Source organism: Doryrhamphus excisus, chromosome 6, assembly GCF_030265055.1.
Source record: "Doryrhamphus excisus isolate RoL2022-K1 chromosome 6, RoL_Dexc_1.0, whole genome shotgun sequence".
NCBI lineage: Eukaryota > Metazoa > Chordata > Actinopteri > Syngnathiformes > Syngnathidae > Doryrhamphus > Doryrhamphus excisus.
The window spans coordinates 15349924-15371068 of NC_080471.1; the positions used below are offsets into that span (position 1 = coordinate 15349924).

The 21145-nt window shown below is 43.9% G+C and overlaps 1 protein-coding gene across 1 annotated transcript; it reads left to right on the forward strand.

Moving 5' to 3' along the window:
• Positions 1–3444: 3444 nt before the first annotated feature.
• LOC131131032 (zinc finger homeobox protein 4-like) lies at positions 3445–19448 on the forward strand. Its single transcript, XM_058075313.1, has 11 exons — positions 3445–3819; positions 5702–7385; positions 7459–7994; positions 8083–8296; positions 8726–8827; positions 8911–9041; positions 9121–9231; positions 10702–10858; positions 10967–15621; positions 15698–16354; positions 16433–19448. Exons 2-11 carry the CDS (start codon positions 5738–5740, stop codon positions 16547–16549), a joined length of 8328 nt encoding a protein of 2775 aa, XP_057931296.1. The 5' UTR covers positions 3445–3819; positions 5702–5737; the 3' UTR covers positions 16550–19448.
• Positions 19449–21145: the final 1697 nt, after the last annotated feature.

A 21145-nucleotide genomic window follows, 5' to 3' on the forward strand; every position in this document is an offset into this window, starting at 1 on the left:
TCCCATACTGATTTTTACATATAGTAAGTCTTGTTTGGAATATATAGTTTATGCTTTTAGCAGTAATATAGTGCACCAGAGTTTAATAAATCCAGATCAATTAGGGTTAAGATATTTACAGATTTAAAACTGTGCATAGGCCACAAGGAAATATTTCTAAGCAGTTGTTAAATTAAAACAAGACAATAAGAGGTGTGAAAATATGTTTATCATTCAACAATGACCACAAATAGGCAGATAACAACACTGCCCAGAGGCTGATGATGCTTGAAAAATACTTGTATAAATGTAAAGCAGGTTGGTGCTGAATGAACCGCGCCCTTGAGGTGAGGGGTAAAAAAAAACCATTTTGAATCAGAATCAGGCAAACCAAATTAATGGGGTATATGGCTATCCCCCCCCTTCCTTTCGCAATCCCCATTCCTGCATGGCCTATCATCTATCTCTGGACCATGGTGGGGTTGTCATGTCGACCGGCCCACAAGTTACTATGACAACAGCTCACCGGGAAGCACTTGCTAGGGAGGTTATTGCCTCCTTGGGGATAAAGGAAGGACAAGGGTTGGCGTATGAGCAAAGACAAAGATTGAATGAAGTGAGAGGTCAACTTGGAGCATACTTGTATTTGTTAGACTGGAGCTGGGGTTGTCCTACTGAAGCAGGAAGTTCTTTTTACCCCATTCCTGGACAAGACCCGAGTCTCCCTGGTACATGATGTATTACACTGTGTGTACAGGACTGTACCCGGGGGCTAAAAAGGGAGGGAGTGACACGATAGGTCCCACCAATGCATCAGCTGGGTCCCCTGTTTCCTTAACATTTTGTCATATAAATGTCATGAAGACAAGTTTAGAATTGGGGCGCTTTTGGCTCCCCTTCCGCCTGAGGTGGGGTACCACTGTGGATAATTGCCCCATTAGCGCTGACAAGGTAAATTGGTGGAAGGGCTAACAGTATATTATGCTGAAAACAACAACCCCTAGCATTCACCTGAGGGCATGGAGAGTGGTTGTTTGCTACAGTGCAGCCCGTCTGCACAGGCTCCTTGAAGTGTACAAATACCAACATCAGTAACATTTTCTAATATGAAAATGAGCATACAAATTCTCAAAGCATATGTTCACAGGAGACATTTATATGCAAAATTAAAATAAATGAAGGCCATACACTCAGGAGCTCTGGAGCATCTGGGTTCAAATCTCTGTTGGGCATCTCCGTGTAGCGTTTGCATTTTCTCCCCATGTATTTTTCAGTAGTCCGGCTTCCTCCCACATTCCAAAAACATGTTAGGTTAACTGGAGACTCTAAATTGTCCATAGGTATGAATGTGAGTGTGAATGGTTGTTTGTCTATATTTGCCCTGTGATTGGCTGGCGACCAGTCCAGGGAGTACCCCACCTCTCGCTCAAAGACAGCTGGGATAGGCTCCAGCATACCCCCATAACCCTAATGAGGATAAGCAGTAAATGAACTGCAGTATTATAGTCCCAAATTGAGATGTGTTTGTATGCGTGCGTGTGTGTGTGTGTGTGCGTACTTGCCTACGATTTAGATAATAATAAAATGCAATTGCACATACAAATATAAATGGACATTGTAATAATCTGTGCTGCAATAAATCAAAGGATCATTGCAAAAAATAATAATATTGTGCCACTGAAGCGGAATGTAAACTTTATGATCATTTGATATTTTATGATGGGATTAAAATGCCTGAGTGATTTTTTTTTAGAATGCAAGTTAAAATCAACAGAGCGAATATCGTCATGGTATTTTTTTTTTCACTGTATTACATTAGCTAAAATACTTAATCCAAAATGTAATACTTCCAATTCTATTTGAAATAATTACATATCAGTACACACACATATAGATGTCTTCCTTGATATTGGCTGCAACAAATCACATGGTTGTGAGTCCATTTTGACTTATGTTAAAATACTTACAGGAGCACAACGTCACTGATGAGAAAACGAATGCATATAAATGGAAAATTAACGTATTGATTATAGACAGGTAAGTCTTCTTCCATTTAACACACACGCAATTATAAAACACACCATCATGTTCTCTGGCAGTAAATGCATTAAATTGTCTTTTTTTAAGTGCAACCAGGACAGCAAGAGTAGAAAAAAAGCAGCACGTTAACATAAAAACAACAGCAGGTGATTTACGTTTATGATACCTGTCGTCTATACATGGTGGCACGTGCCAGGCACACGATCACTCTCAGCGTTTTAAAATCGTAAAACAATTATTGGATGAACAATAAACGTACGGGTCAAGCAATTGAACACATTTTTAATTGGCCTAGGAATCAATTCTCTAAATACTTAATGGCGTAATAATAATTGAAAAGTGTGTGGGGAGGGGGACATAAAAAGTGTACTGGCAAATCAGCATATCGTATCAATATTCATGTATGACTCATACTGTATTGTTTTGTGTAGTGTTGTGGTGAGACGACAACAACCTTCACATTTGTGATGTAATTAATGTGATTTAGCCATTTTCAATGATGACGTCAACCATTCAGACTTTACTATTACTAAATGAAATCATGAAATGTAAAAAAAAAAATTTAAATACATGCATTTTCATCAACTAAAATGGACGATGGCCAGATTGCACATCGAGCGTTAAAATCACAATAGTATTATCATAACAATGGAGGCGAGGTGCGAGGATGGCCAGGGAAGAAAAAAAAGGTCATTTGTTATGACAGCCATATGGATGGACATTCACGCTTAAAATAATACATATTGTTTTACAAAAGCAGAGAACAAAAAAGTTTTAAAGCTATTAGATGGACACTTCAAGCCTCACCTAACATGTGTTGTCCAAAATCAGTCCAGTTTAACGTTTTTGTCCCATTTACTATAAATGTTTAGATTACAAAGCATTATCACAATATTGCCATTTTCCAATGCCTTCTATAATTTAGGAAAATAAATATCATATTTTAGTGTTTGTGTAGCTGCAGGTCAGTTCGATAGAATAACAGTAAATATGATATAAAATGTTAACACAATAGGAATAGAAAATATAGTTAGTAGCCGTTGTCCGCATTTAAATAATGATAGGGTCACAAAACCCGAATTTAAATCTCTCACCGTCTGTCATTATAAATATATTTTTTTAGACAACAATTTTTTTTTTCTTCTTTTGAAGGTGTGGCTAGATTTCTGTGTTGAAATCCTCGACGACAAATCCCATTGTACGGCATTGGATTGTAATAGTGCAGTAATATAAAATACATACATACAATGGTGCCTTTCTAGCTTTAAATGTTGGAACTTTTCCTAACATTTCCACGTCGTCCTTGTCTTCCACGCCCCCCTCCCCCTCCCTCTCTCTCGCGGAATCCTATTGATCCAAACCCGCTAATTAGCGGTGTCTGCGCAATTACGCGCATGCGCACTCGGCGTCATCTCAGCCATTTTTTGAAGGAAAGTAATTAGCAGGAATAAAGAGCCAAGTGTTTTTCCCCCCACAGTGATCAGAACTCATTCTACCTCTGGAGCTCGCACAGAACCCCTCCGTCCTCCCCCTTCGACAACCCATCACCCTGCACCCCCATCTTGTGTGTGTGTGTGTGTTTACTCCAGCCTGCATGTAGCTTTAATTACACTGTTGTTTGCTAAACAACTTGGACCGCGGCGGCTGCGCTCTCCTCCCTCTTCTTCAGCTTTTTTTTGCCCTTTTCTCTCCACGAAGAGAGCCGGGATCACGGAAAAAGGAATGCGTGATCTCTCCACACGGTTGTTTTTGTGGACAAGAACTACGAAAGGAGATTGGTGCCGGAGCCGCTGCAGAAATGTAAGTGATCCGTTTGTTTGGGGAAGGAAGGAAGGAAAGAAGGAAGGGAGGGAGGGTGCTTGGTCTGCTCGAATTCATACACAAATTAGGTTTTTGTCGGTTTCTCGAGGGCATCGAGTCACTTGTTAAGTGTCACGGCATGCATGTACGGGCGTGTGATCGCGGTGTAAACAAAGCCGAAGTCAGCCGCTTGCCAACACTCTCACGCGGGGAGAGAACTCTTCAAGTGCCCCTGTCTTGCATGGACCTTCCAAACTCGCCTCCTTCCTCCTCCGGCAAAACACTGTTGTGTGTGTGTGTGTGCGCGCGTGTCCGTGCACGCGCGTGTTACCTGGTCGAGGTTTAAAGTGATCCACATAGAACCAATATAGTCCCAAGTCCACTCTCTGTAATACAAGTACACTATACTGTATATTTACAGCCATGTAGCGCTAACTGTCTTTCTTTCCTCCCTCTCCCTCTCTCCCACTCACCCTTTCTTTCCCCTGTCTTACACTTTTTTCACCCAAGATGTGGACAAAAATCCAAATCAGTGCCACAAATAGTGTTTATAATACTGATTCTAAAGTGTAATCAGCTTGGCATTGGAATTAGATATACACTGGCATTGTTACACACACATTTTGGGCACACAATCATGTATTAACATTACAAGATAATGCTGGAAATATTGATACTCATGTGTCCTTAACTATGGTTGATTGTTTTGTGCACACACACACACACACACACACAACAGGATACACGCACATTAAAAGCTGCTTTCCCGTATTTGTGATCAATAAAAGGCCAGGAATGCTCGTATAAATAGTTGCATTGCTGATGGTTTGAGGCTATCGATTGCAGTGTAAATGAAAATCTTTATCAGATTAGGGACTTCTCAGCTGTTGTCTGCTATAGCAGGCCTCCTCAGAACCCACAGCAATGTCCCACAGAACACTAAAAAGACCACTGCAGTGAGCAAGGGTCTGTGGCCTGTGACACAAACACAGTGCATTAAAGCGCGATCAGAGCGTCGATGTGGGCCATATATCTTGAAGCTGCAGAGAACGGGAGCGCGACACCCACTTTGGAGGTTGAAGGAGGAGGAGGGGGTTGGGTGGTTGGGGCAGAAGGTGGAAGGTGAATTAAGGTTGCGGCTTGATTTCTGAAAAAGGTCACTAATTAAATTGCAGGACCAAGAGAGACGGATGCATTTGGCTCCTCTGGTTTTCACGGGAGAGAAACCGGTTCTATCATTTTTGCTTTTAAAATGACATTTAGTAATATAATATATGGAACACACATAATTTTTGCATATTTTTTACATGGTATGCACACAGCCACATAAGAATAAAGGCAGGCATGCATAATGGTACTACAGTGATAAGCATATTTGTTGTGTTTTGGATTAAATCCTGTAGCTAATGTGCTGAGTATACTGTGTAGTGTATCCGGCCTTGTGTTTGTTTGGCTAATTACAGATCCCTTGCTCTACCTTAAAATCTCCAGGCTCATGTGTGGCCAAGGCAGAATGATACAATAAATGGCTTCAAAACAGTGCTTTTATCCGCTTTTTATCTTCGTGTGGCAATTTAGCGGAAGCCCTTTAGCTCTAGAGTGTTGAGTTCTTTATTTAATCCAATTCTCGGAGGAATATTATAGACCTCCTGCGTAGCCCTTACCGCATTCCTCTACCTAGTTTGGTGCTTATGCTATTGATTTTCCCATTAAGGGCTAACGCTAACCCCTGAGTAACCGGCCTCTGTATTGCACACCCTGAAAGCTGTATTGAACAGATGCTATCCAAGGCCTTTAATCAATGGTCTCCATTGTTATGCAATATTATTTTACATGACTCGTGTATTTCATTCTTGTCTCTCTCTATGATTCTCATATACAGGTGTGGTGGTAATGCGTGGCATCTGTAGCCCCCGATATGGACATCGGTGAGGGAGGAGGAGGGGATGGAGGGGGAGGAGAGGAGAGAGATGCTGACCTTAGTCCACAGGCTTTATCTCTCCCTCTCCTGACCTTGGCGCTCATTCCTGAGCAGGGGTCAGCCTCTCACACTTCAGCCAGGACCCTTGCCAAAGAGCCCCTGATCTTGCATGAGAAGCGGGAGGAGGAGGGCGCAGAGGTGTCCGAGCCGAGAGGAGAGACACAGGTAGGGGGGAAGGAGGATGGTCATTTACAAGAGGATGAAGCAAGTCAAAAGCGGGGGATGAAGGAAAACTTCCAGGAGGAATCTCTGTCAGGGCAAAGTGTGGAGGTGCATATAGTGAAGCCGGATACAGGGGGTCTCCCAAAAGCCCATAGCCGAAGCAGCAGCAAAGGAGAAGAGGAGAAGGAAGAAGAGGAGGCCATCTCAAACCAAAGCCAAACCAAATCCAAATGTTCTTTATTACCTCAACAGAGCCAGCAAAGCGCTTCTTCCAGCACTGCAAAGGCCAGTGGCATGCTCAACAGCAAAACAGCCGCGTCTCCAAAGTCCTCCCAGACTCCCTCCACCTCTCCAAAAATCCCCCCTTTTCTTTCCACCTCTCCAAAGCACTTCACTTGCTCACCCTACTCTTCTTCTGTCCCGCTGAGCGAGAGAGAGGCAAAAGACATTACTGGAGATCAGGACTGGATTTCCGGGTTTCCTCAGAGCTTTAAATCCCAGCAGTCGACTCTGGCTTTCCCACTGGCAGGTATGGGGGCGGCCAGCGCACCTGCTGAGGATGATGGGCCGGCAGGGGTTCCTCACTCTTCCATTTCCAATGGAGATGGTGCCAAAGCTCCACAACCAAATGACAGCCAGCTTGAGACAGAAATGGATTACGACAGAGACGAAGGAGAGCAGAAAGAAGCTGTCCCCAAAAACCTCAACCAAGAGCTCTCTCCAAATTCACTGACGAGTCACATGACTGCAATGCATTCACGTAATTCCTGCAAGACACTGAAATGCCCCAAGTGTAACTGGCACTACAAGTCTCAGCATACGCTGCAAGTCCATATGAAGGAGAAACATCCAGAGACAGGCGGTCAGTGCGTGTGTGGTGCCTCTGGTGGGAAGTGTGTTTGTGGCAGTGCAACACGAGGTGTGTGTGGATACTGCAGTTCAGGGAAACCCCATCCCCGTTTGGCCCGGGGCGAAACCTATGCCTGTGGCTACAAGCCCTACCGCTGTGAGGTGTGTGACTATGCTACCTCATCGAAAGGCAACCTCAGCATACACATGCAGTCAGATAAACACCTTAATAATGTTCAGAATGGTCAGATGCATACTTCCCATATTAGCAACAACAACAACAACAGCAGCTCTTCCAATGGCACAGTGATGGATGAGCAGGCGTACAAGCTTCCACTTTCAATTTCTACATCTGCGACCCAGCCAGCCAAGCTCACACCACCTGCACACTCTCCCTCTCATGGCAAGCGTTGGCGGTGTGACGTATGCGACTACGAGACAAGCATTGCCCGCAACCTGCGCATACATACCACCAGTGAGAAACACACGCACAATATGCTGAGGCTGCAGAGAGGGTACTACTTGTCCCACTGCAGGAGCCTTGCTCCCCATCTAAAACACTTACAAAACACAGGTAAGCCATGCATAATACCATTTGCTGCTGTTTTGAAAAAAGAATGCACTCACAGTTTGTTTTGGTGTTTCAGGTGGGGAGCTCTTCAACATGCGACTGACTTCTCAACAAGTCGCAGAGCAGCCAGTCACCCTGGGCTCCACACTGACTCCTTCACCGTCCCCATCGCCTTCTCCCCCACCAGCTGCAACCTTGTCTCCCGCTGGACCTCTCTCCCACGGAGTGTTCCAATGCCTCGTCTGCTCCTGCTTTTCCTCCGACAGCTTAGAGTCCATGGAGCAACACCTTAGCACCCCTCGCTCCCTGCCCCAGTCTGAATGGTGCTCCCTGGTCGCCGGTGGCTGCCACTGCAGGCTGTGTGGCTACACCACCCCGCTGAGGGCTAACTTCTCCTTGCACTGCCAAACTGACAGACACCGAACCCGCTACCAGCTTGCAGCTCACCTACAAGAAGGGGGTGACCGCGGTCAGGAAGGTGCCACCCTGATAGCTAAGGGCAACCCCATCCAGCTGAGGTGTAATCTGTGCGATTATGTCACGAGCAGTTTTGAAAAGCTACAAGGACATTCCCAAACTTCCCATCATGAGTCCAGTGTCCGTGTTTACAGAGTAAGTACTGACTTGTACACACACCCAAAATGGCTCCTCCATATTGAGATGAGTATGTAAAACTACTTCTTCATGATTTAACTTCCAGTTCCTGCAGCAGTATGACGGTGAGGTTGATGGAGGTTCATGGCTATTCCATTGTCTCCTATGCAACCACTCCTCCTCCTCTAAGATAGAAGTACTGAAACACAGTCAAACACAAACCCATCAGCAAAGGGAGGGATTGCTACAACTGCAGCCAATGGGTGGAGAGGAGCTGGCAGCAATTTTCACCATCAGAAAAAGCCCTGATGGGGTCACAGGTGAGAATATGAATTGTGGAAGTGTATTTGACATGTAGCTGCATCTGCTTGCTGACACAAGAAATAAGGCACAGGGATTAAGATGAAAAGTGAGAAAATGAGTAATGGCTGTTGCCGAGCTATTGATCGAGTAAATTGATCAGTCGATACTTATCCTTGTTATATCCCCGATCGCCCCTGTAGACAGCTAACTAGCACCTGCTAATCAATGAACCAATAAAAATCCCCTGGGCAAGAATGGGGGAGGTTGGAGTTAGTAATAAGTGACTTCTGCTCAAGGTAACATTGGGTTAACGTTATGTGTACTTCTACAGTTACCTCTAAAAAATAATATATGATATATGTATATCATAATATATGATACCTAATCGGTATGTTCATCTGGGTAAAAATTATCATAACACCATGACTTTTATTGTCATCTCTCAGGAGAACCAAATGAGGATATGGAAAATTCCACTGAGGTCACCACTGGTCTTTTGGACCAAACCAAAGACAACTTAGGGGTTAAGCATATGGATAAGGAGACAGGTATGATTGCTTGTGACAAAAGTAAATAGAATTATAGTGTGATGCCTTATGAAGGAATATTTACACGGCTTGTGTTTTTGCAGGGAAAATGGTGGAGGAGACAGAAAAGAGGGAGTCACTGTCAGTCAAACGCCAAGCATCTGGATGCGGGGAAGTGGAAAACTGTACCATAACCAAAATACCCCGAATACACCAGCAAAGCGAGAACCAGCAGGTGAGTAGTCGCCACCAGATTTTGTTCAACAAATTGGTAATTTTTTGCAGAGCAAACTAAACTTATAAATCCTTTTTAGACTGTCCAGTGCCCTTTGTGCCAGGTTAAAATCCCGTACACACACCTTCGACCACATCTAACACATGTGCACAGTGTGGCACAGGACTGTGTCGATAAGCTCATCAGCACAGTAAGTGAATACAAAGTGTGTATTTTTTTTATTTGCTTTTGTTGAAGTTAGCTCAGGAAAATGACAAGGGAAAGGATGGGGGATGGGGCTGGAATGAAATGTAGGGAGACAATTCCATTAAAGAAGGTACCAGAGAGAAAGGCAGTGTCTTTTTAATGCATGGTTAAGGAGCTCCCCACTATCATCTTTGATGCAGACGTACAATTTGTGTGTGTGTGCTTTTTTTTAAGTAGAGGAGAGCGGATTTGACTGCAGGAGTGAGGGGAAAGCCAGTGTTTCTATAATGCATGTTTAAGTAGCCCTCTATTAGCAGAAGTGCAGTCAAGCTAAAAGGGGGGGCCCCGTGCTTTTTACTGTGTCTCTCTAGCTAACAAAGACTGGTCATCTATCCACATCAGCCGTCCTCCATCTTCCTGGCCGTATGCTAAGTGGCCTTTGTCTCTTGCTCTCTTTGCCTCCACTTCACGTACAGCTTTTCACCCCTATCCCCCTCTGCTGTACCCCCTCCAGCTACTCCTATCATTCGTATTCTGCAATCTCCGTCCCTGCTCCTCCCTTTCTGTCTCTCATTTTCTGATGCCTTACCCCTCCCTTACTGGCTCTTGCCGACATTGTTTTTTTTTTTTTTTTCTCATTGCCCCTTACGTCCTCCCTCCTCTTCCTGGTCTCTCTTTTTCATATTCTTTACCCCTTAGCTCCCCCCCAACACACCCACACCTACCACCATCCTCCCTCCTACCTCATACACCTCCCTCACTCACTCTGATAGTAATTGAGGTTCATTAATTCAGACTGAGGTGATGATGGCCATTATGTACCTTGCTTTCCAATTATGCTCTCTAGATTAAGCCTGACCTTCAGTTTTCTCTGCAGTGTGTGTGTGTGGTGATTGGCTCTTCTCTCTTTTCTTATGAAGCTGTTACATAGCAAAAACTCTTGTCATGTAAATCTCATCTTTAGCCGTCCACCCATTCCTTAGGGTAGCTGGCTGTTCACCGAGATGGAGCATTTTTTCGCTCGGTGCTTGAAGCTGTGGAGATGGAGGTTTTCTATATGAAGAATGATTTTAAATAAAATTCATTATTCAGCACAGTAAAGTTTTATTAAACCCTTGGGGCATGCAAGGGAGGGCGTCATTGGTGCTGAAGGGCAGACCCACATATCTCAACCACATACACTTATTACCAAGTTGATGTGCCTTGCTGCGTATAGTACTGTGCAGACAGGGGGAATATAACAATGCACTTAAAGATTCACTCTTGAATGTTTCATGATATTAGGACAGGGAGTGTAGACTCTTCACGTTTATTCGTCTTGCAATTTGCCTGCTATTAAAATGTACAATTAAAAATGTTTTATTCATAAAGTTGGATGAAGAAAAAACATGGACGTCAAGCTGTTTTTTGTTACTTTGGTTTGCAAAGGGCTTACTATTTTAAAATGAACAGAGTGCAATTTTCTTTTCTTTAGGTCAAACCATCCATGGAACAATCTCAGCTGGAGACTGAACCACCATCAAACCTGTGCACGGATGACACTGTAAAAAATGAAAACGTCACACATAACAAGAAAGAACATTGTCATATAACTGACTCCCTTACCTCAGATGATTCACCTAAATACAAAAGTAGGTTTAAAAGTCACCAAAAACAAAATATTGATTTGACTTTGGTGTCAACATCAATTCTACTGCTACTATTATTATGATATAATATCACTTGTGTGCGCTTTGCAGGCATTTCAGTGGAGAACGTTGAGGAAAATGGAGCCGCACCCAAAGATGTCACAGCTCTACTCACCCCACCCCTGGAAGACAACGCCACTCACCCTTCCAATGGAAAACTGGCTCCCCAATCCCTGACTCACACGCCTCCCTCCTCTCCAATCGCCGATCCCCCTCCTCTTTCTGATCGCCATGGTTACCGGTTTCGTTGCAGCAGGTGCAGTCTAGCGTTCCCTACTCAGGAGAAACTCCAGCTGCACTGGCAGTACCATGCCATGAGGGCGGCGACAGAATGCCCCCTGTGTTCCAGACAGTGTCGCAGTCAGGAGGCCTTGCAGAGACATATGCAGAACACACACTCACAGCTGGACAACACTCAGAGTACAGTCTCACTGCCTCATACTGCACAATGTATAGAACACAATAGGAATGAATCAGTTCAACAGGACATTAGTTTATCTCCTCAAGCTGGTCAAGAGGCAGGAGAAGGCGAGGAAGAAGTGAGGGAGGAAGAAGTGGAGGAAGAAGAAGACACAGTGGACACCGGAGAAAATGAACAAAAAGAGGAATTTAAACCTAAAGAAAAAGACGTAATTGGTGAAACTGATGGAGATGAGGGCGATTTAACTGAGCCAGAAAAAGTGATCACTGATGATATTCTATCAGAAGCTAGTTCCATCTCTCATATCAAAAAGAGCTTCAACCCCACGATGGACCGCTATCTTGATCCATCAAGGCCCTACAAGTGCACCATATGTTCTGAATCTTTTACTCAGAAAACAATTCTTCTGGTACACTATAATTCGGTGTCCCATCTTCACCGGGCAAGGCGAGCTTTGCAGGAGTCAAACACGAGTGTTTCTGCCCCAGAGGCTGCACGTGGACAAGATCCTCGACCTTACCGATGCAAACTATGTGGAGTCGGTTATAGCCAGAGTTCCACACTGGACATACATCTTCGCTCTGTTCTTCACCAAACAAGAGCTCGTGCGGCACAGAACCCAGGTCCACAGACACCAGTGTCTAGTGTAGCAGCTTCGGTTCCGGCCACTCCTACTGCTACTTTGGCTGCTAAGACATCTAAGGAAACATCAAAGAGTCTGCCTTTTACCAAGAAGCCAGATGTAGCAAGTTCATCAGCAGGATTCATAGCTGAGGCGCAGCTGACAGTATCAACCGATGGGCAACAGGCTAAAAAGAGAGTAGCAGAACTGATAGCATCAAGAAACCAGCTACTACTAATGCAACAGCAGCAGCTGGCCCAGGCCCAGGCCCAAGCCCAAGCTCAGTTGCAACAGACGGCATTGCTCCAAGCCCAAGTGATGCAGCACCTTCCCATTGGACCAGAGAATTTCCTTCAGCATTTCCCTCTGGCACCAGATAACTTCCTCACTCTACAGCAACAGCTTCTTCTGCCATTTTACTTTTCTGGAGACATGAAACTTAATCCGGAGTTGGCTATAAAGAGCCTGGAACACACCCAATCTGAGGCAGCCAAGTCCACAGTGAGTGAACACACTAAGGTAGAGGATAAAAAAGCTGGCAATGCTGAAACAGATGAAAAACAAATTCAGACTCAGTGTTCACCCTCTGATGATACCCAAATGAAAGATATGGAATTTGACACCAGCATTGAAAATGGCTGCAAGGGATCCGCCAACAGCCTAAACGAAAAAGAATGCATCGAAGACAAAAACGAAGAACTTTGTGTTCCAGTTGTTAAAAATGAGGGTCAAACACAGGAAAATGATTCTGCTTCAGTTAATCTCCCTGGATCGCAGTGCCCTCCACCAAGGGTGCCCTACGCGGCTGTTAATGGGGAAGCTCTTCAGGCTTTGCTCCAGAGTTATGGCTATGAATTGGCATTGCAGTATATCCAAAGTAGACATAGAAACCAGCAGCAGATAGCAACCCAGATGATACATTTGAAAAACGGGTGCTCTGATACTCCAAAAACGGAGATGTATTCAGTGGAACATAAACAGTCAGTTGGAACAGATGGAATTGTAGAAAGCAATAGCAAGGCTAACAAAAGCGAAGTTGAAGACCGACAGCGTTTCACGGGGGAAAACAATGGTGTTGATGAACTGCGAAACAAGAAGAAAGACTGTTGCAGAAGTGGAGAAAAATGCAGAGATTGTGGCAAGTTTTTTTCCGATGCTATGATATTAAAAAGCCACCAGGAATACATACACAGACTACTTCTTCCCACTGCTGCGTTAGAGAGGTTTTCCAAAGAATACAGATTACAATATGACCAAATGTACCCCTTGAAAAAGACAAAATCTGGAGAGGATTCATCTGCGAGTACAGAAGTTGTAATTCCAGCCTCATTCTCAGAATCGGTACCAGTATCTGAATCAGATACGGCTCAAGTTAAAACATCACCTCAACTCTCATTTTCAGACCCTGAAACAAAAACATGTGCAACACCCGAAGACCTGACAACTGCATCTCCGCCCTCCCCTTCTTTTTCTTCTTCTCAGCCTCAGATATTCCCACATAAGGAGCAAACCCTTACTTCCACATCTTCTACTGTTACTTCTCAAATCACACCGCCAGCAACGGCCATGCCTGTTCCCTTAGCAAAAATACCTATGCTACCTCTGCCCTTGCCCCAGCTTTCTATCCCCCCACTTCCTTTACCCAAACTTCCACTACCCCCAATTCCTTTCCCGATGGAGCTCCCTCTCATTCCTCCAGTTGTGATGCAGGCTCTCCAGCCCCAAACTTGGTTAGAATCGAGTGTGAACCCAGAGTTGGCAAAAATCTACCAGTCTCAACTCAACCCAGCACTTCTTGGACAACAGGGACCTGCTAGTCCGGTAATTATTTCCCAACCATCTCAGCTTAGCCCTGCTTTGCTAAGCCAGACACAGCAAGTTACCGGTTTTCTGGGTGAACCAGCCCAGACCAGCTCCAATCAACCAGGGCAGCAGCCCCAGGTCAGTCCAACAATACTGGAGCAACAGCAAAGTAAGAGAACCCGCACACGAATCTCTGAGGACCAACTAATTATTCTTAGAAAACACTTTGATATCAACAGCCTCCCCAGTGATGATGCGATTAACAAAATGTCCAGTCTGTCTGGTCTACCTCACAAAGTCATCAAACACTGGTTTCGCAACACCCTATTTAAAGAGCGACAGCGAGACAAGGACTCCCCTTACAATTTCAATAACCCCCCAATCACAGCCCTTGCAGAGACCAGAGAGGAAGTCCCACAAACCCAATCTCTAACACTGTCCCAGTCTTCACTGTCTCCAGGACTGCAAGACATGCCCCAGTCCACTGGTGATGCCCACAGAGGGAGACGGTCTTCTCGAACCCGCTTTACAGAAAAACAACTGGAGACACTGCAGGGGGTGTTTGAGGCGACTCCCTATCCTAGAGAGGAGGAATACGATAGGCTGTCAGCTCTGCTGTCACTCCCTAACAGAGTAATTGTTGTGTGGTTTCAAAATGCGAGACAGAGAGCTCGCAAAAGCCAGGACCGGGGAACCGATGACGGAATAGAAGGGACAAGTCAGCTTGACATTCTTAGACAAGGATGCTACAGGAATGATGATAATGATGATAACAGTTGTGTGGATGAACAGCAAACTGACTCTCACAATGAAAATTCCATGGATTTGACATATGAGTATTATTCCCAACCTGACTCTCCCGCCTTTGATTGTTCTTCTGCTAGTCACACAGAGAGCGAACATTCCATTGGCAATGATGAAATGATGAAAACACCTACTGTCAAGAAACAAGAAAATATAACAGCCAGTTATCAAACCAGCAAAAAAGACATTACAGATATGGATATCCATCCAAAGGAAAAAGCACAGGCCTTTCAAACTGTGTCCTCCACAGAGGCTGGCAATCTGGTACAACCCCAGCCAGAGATTTCAGCAGAAAAACCCCAGCCTCATTCTTCCTCCCCCACACAAACCACAGGAAATAGCAGCCAATTAATGTCTGAATCAAGCCAGGAACGTAGTCATAGTTCCTCTTCAAATTCAGCAATTATAAAACCTGCAGATACGTCCCCAAGCCAGTCGTCACCATCAGAGTCGAAAGCAAACACCACTCTGCAGCCTGAGACACCCTCGCATCAACCCACCGAGACCCAGTCACTGAACCAAATCCCACCACCAAACCAGTTTCAGTGCAGTCTATGCCCAATGTCCCTGCCGTCATTGCAGATTTGGCAGGAGCATCAGACAAGGCACCTCCTTGCGGCTCAGTCCCACGTCCAACTTCTCCACTCTGGGTTCACAGACAGAACAATGCCGTATATGATGCTCCAATCCAACCACCCCCTGATGGCTAACCAATTGCTTTCAGGCGCAATGACCCAGTTGCACCCTCATGCCACAAATTCCATGATTTCCCACTTGAGCAGTACACAAGTTAAGAACTCATTCTCTGACCTCTCTCAGAGTTCCTTCACATCTTTGAAACAGAACTCCAAGGTAATATCAGAGGCTAGTTTTGATATTCAAAGGTGTGGCAGAGAGAGCGAGGAAGAACATAGAAGAGACAAGCGTCAGAGAACCACCATCACCCCAGAACAGCTTGAAATCTTGTATCAACGTTACAGCTTGGACTCCAACCCCACCAGAGGAGTCCTGGAGGGAATCGCACGGGATGTTGGCCTCACAAGAAGAGTGGTTCAGGTACCAGAATAAACACATATATTTATATATAATTATATTATATATAATATTAAACTTGCTTTTCTTTCTTTGATAGGTCTGGTTTCAGAACACGCGGGCAAGAGAAAGAAAAGGACAGTTCAGGTCAATGGGACCAGGATCGAATTTTAGCTTGGGTTTGAACCACCTTCGCTGTCCATTCTGCAGGGCTCTCTTTAAGGTAAAGAGTGCTCTTGATGCCCATATGAGATCACGCCACTGGGCAGAGGCTGAAAGAGCAGGTTACAACTTATCAATGAGTAATGGATCCAGCATGCCCATTGGGATGGCGATGTCCTCTGTCACGGATAAACCGGGCCCATCCGTCTCCTGTAACCTCGTGTCAAACACAGGCATTGCCATCAGCAACAAAGAGAAAACAGTAAAGCAACCTGTTATATTTTCGTCTTCATCCAATGATCTGACCAATCCGGGGGAGTATGATGACTTTGAGGACGATGATGAGTTCCCGTATGATGAGGGTTCAAGTATGGCTGACCGAGGGTCACCCAGTCCTGTGGGGTCAGGAGGTCCAAACTCAGACTGGGGTGAGACCCTGCACCCGCACCACCATCAGCAGCAACGCCAAAGGACACAGATGAGTCACTTCCAAGTACTCCAGCTTCGAGACTTTTACAAGAACCACCGTACACCAAATCGCCGTGAGTGTGAGGCACTTGGCCAGGAATTGGGACTTCCTCACCGTGTGGTACAGGTAGATTTACAGAGTTTTTTTTTTATGCTAACTCTTGGGTGTGCTATCTGAGATTAATACTTGCATATATGTTTTCAGGTATGGTTCCAGAATGCTAGAGCGAAAGAGAAAAGGGCGAGAACCCTTAGCTCTGACTCTGCAGAAAGAGAGCAGGCGGAATTGACTGCTGGTGCAGGGGAGCGAGACAGAGCTTAAAGAGGCAGATTGGGTTCCCTTTATGTTCTTCAGCTCCACCCTTAACTGCCTACTGTCAACTTCTTCTTCACTTTTGCTGCCAAACCCGTTCCCTGAGCACCCCAAAGATACAGAGCCACAGGGGCCCAAAGAGAACCATTTTCAGCTGAAAGTAATAGAGCCCAAACCAAGCCCTCTCTGCAACAGCTTCTCTCATTTTGTATTGCTCTCGTCATGACTTGTTGCCCCCGTTCCTGTTCTACTACCAAACTCCACCATGGAAATAAAAACAACAACGCCACAGAGGCCAAAGAGCATTCTCCAAGTATGTGACCTCACTGCCTGGCTAGACCTGCAGTCTACCTCTCGGTCCTCATGACAGACTCACTGTGGGCCCTCCACCGGACAGTGCTTGATGACTAGCTGTGTAGCATGTACTGCTGGTCTTTACAAGGCTAGAACAAAAACAAGAGATTTTAGTGTAAATAGAGTGTTCCAAAAGATAAACTTGAAGAAGAAGAAAAAAAAACAAAGCAGTTAAAAATGGAAGATGAGGAGGAAACAAAAGAATATCTCCAAATAGATGGAGGTGTTTGCGTTGAGCTTTTGTAAAGACTGACTCAGATTCCAAAGCTCGTAACCAAAATTTTACATGTCTGTCGTTTCATGGTGTTTGTTTTCAGCAACAAACTGCAGAGTTGACGTCTGTACAGTGATGGGTAAGAGCTGCAATCTGGCACAGGAAAAAGACGGAGCCAAGAGACTGATAGTATGCTAGAGTGCAGCTCCACCCACCACAAGCCAATGATGAGTCTTCTGTTGTACACGGACACCTTCAAAGTTCCTTTTGTGGATTATAGTCCAAATAGCACAGAACAGAAAGGCCAGTTTGTCTTGAAAGGGGCAAACTATTTTTTATAGCACTCAACCATAATACTGTAAATGATAACTTTAACCAAACTCTAATTTACATTGTGTGTGTCTAGTAATAGTTTCTTAATATAAAGCTTATGAACTTGCTTCGGTAATGGTGTCACGATTATGAAAAGATTGTGACAGCTTTGATATGTTCAGGTAAGGATTAACTGCCTTTCTGTTCTCTTTGAATATACCAATGGCTTACCAATGTTGTGTGATGAATATAAAGCTTTCTATGCTCAGGTCAGCAGCTGAATATGGCTTCACCTCAAATGTGAACCCCCATACTTTCTGGTTTCCAAATGGAAGTGGCATGGTTTAAGTTTGGACGAATTATTACAAGACAGCAACAAAAAAACATCTCTGTATGTCAAAGATCTGAGCTTCTCACCTCAAATAGATTGTTAACCTTATTGAAACTAAAGGGTTTAATAGCGTGAGGGGTAAATGTACAGTATTTAGCTTTTGTATGGTTGACTCGAGACTTCATTGGATGTTTGAGACATAGCTTCTGTTCCTACACACAGACAAGGAGCAGAGAAAAACTTTATGGATGTTATTGTTATTTTTGTACACTTAATTTATTTTCCCTCTTCTCCCTCCTGCCTTTGAAGGTTTTTCTTCCTCTTTATTTGCAAGCATCTGTAATAATAATGTAACAATAATAGCTAAACAATAATTAATGCTTTAAGACAAAAACCCAAAGACGTGATAATACTTTAACCATATGACCTACAAAAAGAAGCGCTACTGTGTACTTGGTGTTTTGCTGTTTTTTGTTTGTTTTTTTTAAAAGAAGGAAAGAGTCCCTATATCTAAGCTACTGTTTTATGCCTCTCATGAGCACACTGGAGTACTCTGTAACCAAAACCCCAAACTAGAGCCATGGCAGTCTGTAATATAGCGGTTAAAGAGTTTTACTTTTCTTGAAAATTTTGTCTTTTTTTTTTTTTTCTAAACCATAGTGTTAAAACTCCAGCCCTTAAGGATGTCCAGTTTGCTGCTAATGTACTGTAGTTTCTAATGATACTGTAGGAAGATGCATGCTCTGATTGCTTTACCACTAGGCTTTAATGACTACAAACTGTAATAATAATGATACCTGTGATGCCACTGATGAACAGATGAATTCTGTTGAAAGCAAGTTGGTATACGGGGCTACATTTCATCAAGTTGGTTATTTCAGTATTCTGCTAATTGACCTAATTCAGAGAGGATAAAAATGGTAGCAGAAATATTTTTTTTCATCCTAGGAAAACACCAGTTTTCAGCTCAACATGTTTGCTGCATTTACTTGTCAAATGTTAGAACGTGTAGCTGTTTGAAGTAGTGCAGCCTTAGAACCGATAAGGTGTGGGTTTTCTGTCCTCGATGTCTTGACTCCATTTTTCCAGCTAAGACAGCTTTCCAAAGGATGTGGACTGACTAACGGCGTCTTGTTTTGTTCTGAAACTAACCAATGTTTACGACAATACCAATGAGCTTTCTTCTGTGCAGAAATGTGCATTCCAAAAACCACAGACAGTTTTTGTATATGGATTATTTTCTGATATTAATTTCATGTGTCTTTCTTGATCTTGGCGACTGTAAGATGTACATATTGGAGTCTTCTATGGTGAAGGGACTCTGTCAACCTTAATGTAGGTAAAACTGACTCTTTTGATTTTTTTTCTGGATATGTTGTTGCCATAGTGATGACCAAAAAGATACCTGTGATGTGCACCTGTCCTTATGTCCTGCTCCAGTGGTTTCGTGTGTCTCTATAATATTCCCTTCCCCACTGGTGTGTTTCTCTTCTTTACCGCTCCCATATTCCACTGAGCTAAATAAAGTCTGCTTTGGTGCATGCTTTGGTCTCATCCCTTTGGTCTATGGATCCATTTTGTGGATGTTGTGCTATGCGGCGGTGTATTTATTTATTTATTTATTTATTTATACATCTTCATATTGCAGGTGGGTTTTTATCCATGATACTTGCTGTCTGTCTGGAAGGCTTTTGATGTGTAATTGTGTGTGTGTAACACGCCAAAGCGTGGAAGCTCTTTGGTGAATGGAGGCGTGACCTCCAGGGTCACTTCATTAATTACATCTGTGACATTCAGCCAGATGAGTTTCCTTTGTGACTAAATGATATGAGGAATATTAACGACTTTGGATGAATTACACCGCTGCTCCTGCTGCTGATGATGATAATGTGTTTTACGACTCTGGGAGAGAGGGGAGGAAAATTGCTCACTACAGCACATTTGGGACATAAGCAAGATTTAAAAAAAAAAAGCATTACAGTTTTTATTTCAATTGCTGGTGTTCTTTGGAAAGGCTTACAGTGGATATCTTTACCGGAGAGCAAAAACTGAAAGTAATACACTGCATTGACAATCTGAAGCACAAACTGGTAATGGCATCTCGAGCTTCAGCAGCAAACCATTTATCCATCCATTACAGAGCATTGCGCCAACGTTACAACTCACAGACAAAATGGATACGCAGAGAGAACAAAAATAAAGCAAACGGATTGCTTTGCAGCTGATGATAGCCATCTTAGAAAGTCATCCTGATAAAGTGATCCCTCACCATTTTTCCTTCTCCCTGTCCTCCCCCTTCTTAATCAAATGAGCACTATGCAGCTGGTGGGGTTGCAGCAAAAAGGGGTATGAGTGTGTGTGGGAGGGGGGGGGGACTTTGAGGGATGGCGTGAAATTATTGCCTGCTGGTGTATATGTGTCGCTGGGGGAAGCTGGGTAGGGTAAGGGGGGGGTTGGGTTGTGTTGTGTGTGTGGTGGTGGTTGTGGGGAGAGGTGTAATGTCACTGCCTGCTGGTGAATCTGTAGTGGGGGCTCATTTAGATTTAGATTGGTTATGTGAGGAGAGAGCTGAAAGGCCAGCTCATGTTTATGCATGAAGCCCAAAGCATTCTGCTGCTGTGGAAGCCTGAATTAAAGAGACAGAGCAGAAATACATTCGCACATTTTAGCCATTGCTTTGCTTTTTTGAAAAAGGCTGCAGGGTCAAGTTACACTTTTGTCTTCATGTACGTGTAAGTAAGTGTTTAAGGGGGCCCGTTTGTGACAGTTTTTTGGGGGGTACATGCATTTAAGACACACTGATTACCTCTCTAACCAAAACAATTCAATTTCATAGAACAGAATATGCTTTAAAGCAAGGATGGCAAATCTCATTTCAGTCTTGTGTGCATGCAATTCTAAAAACAAACATCAGAATTTATAATAAATGAACATTTGTTTGATCGTGGCATCACATTTTCCCTAAATTTGATTTGTCCCATGGTGGACTTGGTCCCTGGTAAGCAAATGTATTTTTACTCCTGCTTTAAATGCATAAACAGAATCCCTGTTTCCAACACCGGTGTGCAAGTTGATTGCAGTATCTTCCACAGTTGTTACTGAGCTACACACACAGCGCCTGCATAACACTCAGTCACACACCCAGAGTCATCAGTAAATGTCTCAGAAGGAGAGTTTGTTCAGCACTTCATCAGGTATAAAGTGGTTTTTATTTGGAAATGTGGTCCCTATCCATCTTTTAAATGACTTTTTAATGGTAGCCACACCATCCTAATCAATCATGCGGCAGAGCCAGGCAGCAAACGCAAATACACTATTTATATTTCCTGCATTGTGCTGCAAACACTTTTGTTGTTCCTATTAATGAGTCAAAGAGTCCTGATTTTGTGGAAAA